Source organism: Sapajus apella, unplaced genomic scaffold (assembly GCF_009761245.1).
Source record: "Sapajus apella isolate SASKATOON/1434 unplaced genomic scaffold, GSC_monkey_1.0 scaffold12, whole genome shotgun sequence".
Classification (NCBI taxonomy): Eukaryota; Metazoa; Chordata; class Mammalia; order Primates; family Cebidae; genus Sapajus; species Sapajus apella.
In genome coordinates, this window is record NW_022436952.1 from 5,122,233 (window position 1) to 5,128,219 (window position 5,987).

The 5,987-nt window shown below is 50.8% G+C and overlaps 1 protein-coding gene and 1 long non-coding RNA gene across 2 annotated transcripts in view; one reads left to right on the top strand and one right to left on the bottom strand.

Moving 5' to 3' along the window:
• The window catches only part of LOC116552537, an 11,330-nt gene extending 6,218 nt beyond the window's left edge, over window positions 1–5,112 (bottom strand). Inside the window, exon 1 of the long non-coding RNA XR_004269429.1 lies at window positions 5,066–5,112. This is a non-coding gene — a long non-coding RNA (uncharacterized LOC116552537). The remainder of the gene's footprint in view (window positions 1–5,065) is intronic.
• The window catches only part of CUNH17orf98 (chromosome unknown C17orf98 homolog), a 6,955-nt gene continuing 2,920 nt past the window's right edge, over window positions 1,953–5,987 (top strand). Inside the window, exon 1 of the mRNA XM_032279259.1 lies at window positions 1,953–2,205. Coding sequence (XP_032135150.1) covers window positions 1,999–2,205 — 207 coding nt within the window. The 5' untranslated portion in view covers window positions 1,953–1,998. The remainder of the gene's footprint in view (window positions 2,206–5,987) is intronic.

Sequence of the window (5,987 nt, forward strand, 5' to 3'; positions counted from 1 at the left end):
CTGGGAGACAGAGTGAGACTGTCACACACACACAAACAAACAAACAAAAATTAGCTGGGTGTGGTGACACACACATGTAATCTCAGCTACTTGGGAGGCTGAAGCAGGAGAATTGCTTGAACCCGGGAGGCAGAGGTTACAGTGAGCCAAGATCACACTACTGCATTCCAGCCTGGGTGACAGAGTGAGACTCTATCTCAATTAAAATTAAATATTTTATATATATAAAGAATATCAGGCTTGGCACGGTGGCTCAAGCCTGTAATCCCAGCACTTTGGGAGGCCGAGGCGGGTGGATCACAAGGTCAAGAGATGGAGACCATCCTGGTCAACATGGTGAAACCCCGTCCCTACTAAAAATACAAAAAATTAGCTGGGCATGGTGGTGCGTGCCTGTAATCCCAGCGACTCAGGAGGCTGGGGCAGGAGAATTGCCTGAACCCGGGAGGCGGAGGTTGCGGTGAGCCGAGATCGCGCCATTGCACTCCAGCCTGGGTAACAAGAGCGAAACTCCGTCTCAAAAAAAAAAAAAAAAAAGAATATCAGCCCACCTCCAGCACTTTGGGAGGCAGAGGTGGGCTGATCATTTGAGGTCAGTAGTTCAAGACCAGCCTGATCAATTAGGTGAAACCCCATCTCTACTAAAATACAAAAATTATCCAGGCATGGTGGCGGGTGCCTGTAATCTCAGCTACTTGGGAGGCTGAGGCAGGAGAACCACTTGAACCCAGGAGGTGGAGTTTGCAGCGAGCCAAGATTGCCCCACTGCAACTCCAACCTGGGCGACAGAGCAAAACTCCCTCTCAAATAATAAATAAATAATGATAATTGGGGTGGGGCAGGAGAATTGTTAAGTGGACTGACCGGAAGTCAGCTAACTGGATTTGGGAACCTCTTTTCTCTCTCTGTCTCTCTCTCTCTCTCTCTCTCTCTCGTTAGGGTCCCTTTCTCTCATCCAGGCTGAAGTGTGGCACGATCATGGCTCACTGCAGTCTTGAATTCCATGGCTCAGCCTGTAGTGCAGCTGGGTCCACAGGTGCGCCCCACCGCACTCGGCTAAGTATTCATTTATTTCGCAGAGACGGGGTTCCGCCGTATTGCCCAGGCTGGCCTTCAAACTCCTGGGCTCAAGCGATCTCCGCCACCCCCAACGCCCCGTTCTCCCAAAATGGTGGGGTTACTGGTGTGAGCCAACGCACTCGGCCTAGGGAAGCTTTGTAAGGTTCAACTTCTAGCTCTGTAAAATGAGAATTGGAAGTAGGTGCGATCTGAACTTTCTTTTCTTTTTTTTCTTTCTTTCATTTATTTATTTATTTATTTTTTTGAGACAGTCTCCCTCTGTCGCCAGACTGTGGTGCAAAGGCGCGGTTTTTTGGCTCACTGCAACTTCCGCCTCCCAGGTTCAAGCGATTCTCCTGCCTCAGCTTCCCAAGTAGCTGGGACTACAGGCACACACCACCAGGCCCGGCTATTTTTTTGTATTTTTAGTAGAGACGGGGTTTCACCATGTTGGCCAGGTTGGTCTCGGTCTCCTGACCTCGCAATCCTGCCGCCTCGGCCTCCCAAAGTGCCGGGACTACAGGCATGAGCCACCGCACCCGGCGATCTGAACTTTCTGATCAATTCCGTGTACAAGCTTTTCAACAAAACGGAGCTGAGGAAACAGCAGGTAATACCGTGGGAAAAGAGAATGCTCACCTTAAAGGATAGCTGGGGGAGCTGGACTTAACCGCACTCAAACTGCCTACAATCAGTTATCCAGGCTCCTCCCCTTCACTTTCCAAGTCCTCTTGCATAGTCAGTCTCTGGTCAACGTCCTCTGGGGGCCAAGCAACTTCCCCCACTGCCTTAAAGGCCCACCGGTCAACCTGGGGTGAGCGGAGACAATAGGGTTTGTGTCATAGGGGTCCTTGTCATCACGTAACAATGCGCATAGGGGTCCCCAGCTAGGGTCCTCATCCCCCACCAGAAAGGCCCTCCGAGGCTGCAGTGGTTGGGATGGCGGATCTGTGCGAGTGTCGCCTGCGACTGGAGAAAGGCTTTATCTTGGACGGGGTGGCTGTGAGCACCACTGCCCGCGCTTACGGACGCTCTAAGCCCAAGATGTGGTCCGCGATTCCTCCCTACAACGCGCAGCAGGACTACCACGCCCGCAGCTACTTCCAGAGCCACGTGGTTCCGCCCATTTTGCAGAAAACTGATCAGGTATAGGAGCTTCCCGGAAGACCCCACACACCTCCCTAAGTTCCCACTCCAACGTCCTCACCACGAAGAAGGCTCTGCCACTTTCATCTCCTCAGTTTACTTTCTTTTCTTTCTTATTTATTTGAGACAGAGTCTCACTCAGTCACCCAGGCTGGAGTGCAAGTGGCGCCATCTCTGCTCACCGCAACCTCCGCCTCCCAGGTTCAAGCTATTCTCCTGCCTCAGCCTCCCAAGTAGCTGGGGTTACAGGCATGCGCCACCACGCCTGGATAATTTTTTGTATTTTTAGTAGAGAAGGGGTTTCTCCATGCTGGTCAGGCTGGTCTCAAACTCCCGACCTCAGGTGATCCATCCGCCTCGTCCTCCCAAAGTGCTGGGATTACAGGCATGAGCCACTGCACCCGGCTAATTTTTATTTATTATTATTATTATTTGTTTTTTTATTTTTTATTTTTTGAGACGCAGTCTTGCTATGTCACCAGGCTGGAGTGCAGTGAGTGGCGTGATCTCGGCTCACCGCAACCTCTGCCTCCCAGGTTCAAGCTATTCTCCTGCCTCAGTCTCCCGAGTAGCTGGGACTACATGGTTGTGCCACCATGCTCGGCTAGTTTTTATATTTTTGGTAGAGACGGGGTTTTGCCATGTTGCAGGCTGGTCTGGAACTCCTGACCTCAAGTGATCCTCCCTCCTTGGCCACCCAAAGTGCTGGGATTACAGGTATGAGCCTGTAATTACAGGGTCTCACTCGCCCAGGCTGGAGAGCAGCGGTACCATCATGGCTCACTGCAGCTTCCACCTCCCTGGGTCAATTGATCCACCTCAACCTCTCGATTAGCCGGAACTACAGGCACACACCACCACGCCCGGCTAGTGTGTGTGTGTGTCGCCCCGTAGAGACAGTGTCTCACCGTGTGTGTGTGTGTGTGTGTGTGTGCGTGTGTGTGTGGTCTCCCCGTAGAGACAGTGTCTCACCATGTTACCCAGACTGGTCTTGAACTCCTGGACTCACGCTATCCTCCCACCACCGCCTCCCCATTTTCTAGTGAAGCCCGAGGACTGGAGGAGAGGAATGATAGGTGTTGAGCGCGAGCTCCCTGAGCGCACAGAATGGACTTCCAGCCTGAATTTGAGAATAGACTCATTTCGGGTTTCTGCAAGACAAGGGGGTAGGGTTCAAAGCACCAGCTTCTCCCAAACCAGTTGGTCTCTTTGTCCTTTGTGATATCACAGACCCGCCCATTAGGGTGACCTCACACCGCAAATTCTCTAAATATGCAAAAATCCGCGTGACCTCAGTGAGGAAGACAAAGGGAACGGACCTGACCTGGAGGGGGCGGCACCCTCCTCCTGTGACATCACAGTGGCAGCGCCTGGGGCTTGCTGTCCGGGATCTTTGGGCTGAAGGGAAGGACACCTCTCAAACCTCTGTGGACCTCAGTTCCTTTCCCTGGCCTTTTTCCTCCTAGATGCGGGCCCCTTCCCAGCAGAGTACTCCCCTGCCAACCCCCCAGATCAAAAATGCTGAAACTATTTGCATTTTCAGTGATGATTCCAGTGTTCCCCAATTTTGCTTCCAGTATTTGTGTTTCTGTTTATCAGCGGTGTGGGGAAGAGAAAAGAGGACTCGTGGGGTTATTCTGTGAACCAATCTTCGGGTTTGTGTGTGTGTGGTCCCTAATGTTTGCATATATGTGTGTGCAGTGCATGTATATGGACACACATCTGTGTGTTGACTCATGTAATTTTTTATTTATTTTTTTATTATTTATTTTTTAAAAGACGGGGTTTCGCCAGGCACGGTGGCTCAAGCCTGTAATACCAGCACTTTGGGAGGCCGAGGCGGGTGGATCACGAGGTCAAGAGATCGAGACCATCCTGGTCAACATCGTGAAACCCCGTCTCTACTAAAAATACAAAACATTAGCTGGGCATGGTGGCGCGTGCCTGTAATCCCAGCTACTCAGGAGGTTGAGGCAGGAGAATTGCCTGAACCCAGGAGGTGGAGGTTGCAGTGAGCCGAGATCGCGCCATTGCACTCCAGCCTGGGTAACAAGAGTGAAACTCCGTCTCAAAAAAAAAAAAAAAAGACGGGGTTTCACCATGTTGGTCAGGCTGGTCTTGAACTCCCGACCTCAGGTGATCTGCCCGCCTTGTCCTCCAAAGTGCTTGGATTACAGGCGTGAGCCACCATGACCAGCCGACTCATGTAATTTTTTCTCGTTTTTTTTTTTTGAGACGCAGTTTCACTCCTGTTGCCCAGGCTGGAGTGCAATGGTTTGATCTTGGCTCACCTCTACCTCCGCCTCCCAGGTTCAAGTGATTCCCCTGCCTTAGCTTCCCAAGTAGCTAAGATTACAGGCATGTGCCAGTTTTGTAATTTTTAGTAGATGGGGTTTCTCCCTGTTGGTCAGGCTGGTCTCCCAAAGTGCTGGGATTACAGGTGTAAGCCACCACACTAGGCGATTTTGTTTGTTTTGAGACAGGGTCTTTTCTGTCACCCTGGCTGGAGTGCAGTGGCACGATTTTGGCTTACTGCAACCTCTGCCTTCCGTATTCAAGTGATCCTCCCACTTCAGCCTCTCGGTACAGAGACAGGGTTTCACCGTGTTGCCCAGGCTGCTTGAACTCCTGAGTTCAAGTGATCTGCCCATCTCAGCCTCTCAAAGTGCTGAGACTATAGGCATGAGCCACCACACCTGGCATCCACTCATGTAATTTTATTTATTTATTTATTTATTTATTTATTTATTTATTTTTGAGACGGAGTTTCGCTCTTGTTACCCAGGCTGGAGTGCAATGGCGCGATCTCGGCTCACCGCAACCTCCGCCTCCTGGGTTCAGGCAATTCTCCTGCCTCAACCTCCTGAGTAGCTGGGATTACAGGCACGCGCCACCATGCCCAGCTAATGTTTTGTATTTTTAGTAGAGACGGGGTTTCACCATGTTGACCAGGATGGTCTCGATCTCTTGATCTCGTGATCCACCCGCCTCGGCCTCCCAAAGTGCTGGTATTACAGGCTTGAGCCACCGCGCCTGGCCCCACTCATGTAATTTTACAACAGAAGGAACCATAGTCTGGGGAGGAAAAGGGAAAAACCTGAGTATTTAAATGCTTGAATAATATGGTGTACACATTTTGAAAAAACTCTTTAATTATCTTTTTTGAGACAGAGTCCCAGTCTGTCACCCACGCTGGAAGTGCAGTGGCATGATCACAGCTCACTGCAGCCTCAAACTGCTGGGCTCAAGGGTCCTCCAGTCAAAGCCTCCTGAGTAGCTGGGACTACAGGCATGTGCCACCATGCCTGGCAGCTAATTTTAAAATTTTTTGTAGGGACAGGTCGGGCTGGTGGATCACCCGAGGTCAAGAGTTTGAGACCAGCCTGGCTAATATGTGAAACCCCATCTCTACTAAAAATACAAAAATTAGCCAGGCGTGGTGGTGGGCACCTGTAATCATAGCTACTGAGGAGGCTGAGGAAGGAGAATTGCTTGAATCCAGGAGGCGCAGTTTGCAGTAAGCTGAGATGGCAACATTGTACTCCAGCCTGGGCAATAGAATGAGACCCTGTCTCAAAAAACAAACCTCACAGCCACACTCCTTTTACTGATGAGGAAACTGAGGCCCAGAAAAGCTGTGTAATTGGCCCAAGGTCACAAAGCCTGTTAATGATTGAGCTGGAGTTAGAACCCCGCCTCTCTGAAGCAGAGACCGAGCCTTTAGCTGCTAAACTCGACTGCCCCTCCCTGAGAGCCAATAGGTTCCCTTTTTTTTTTTTGAG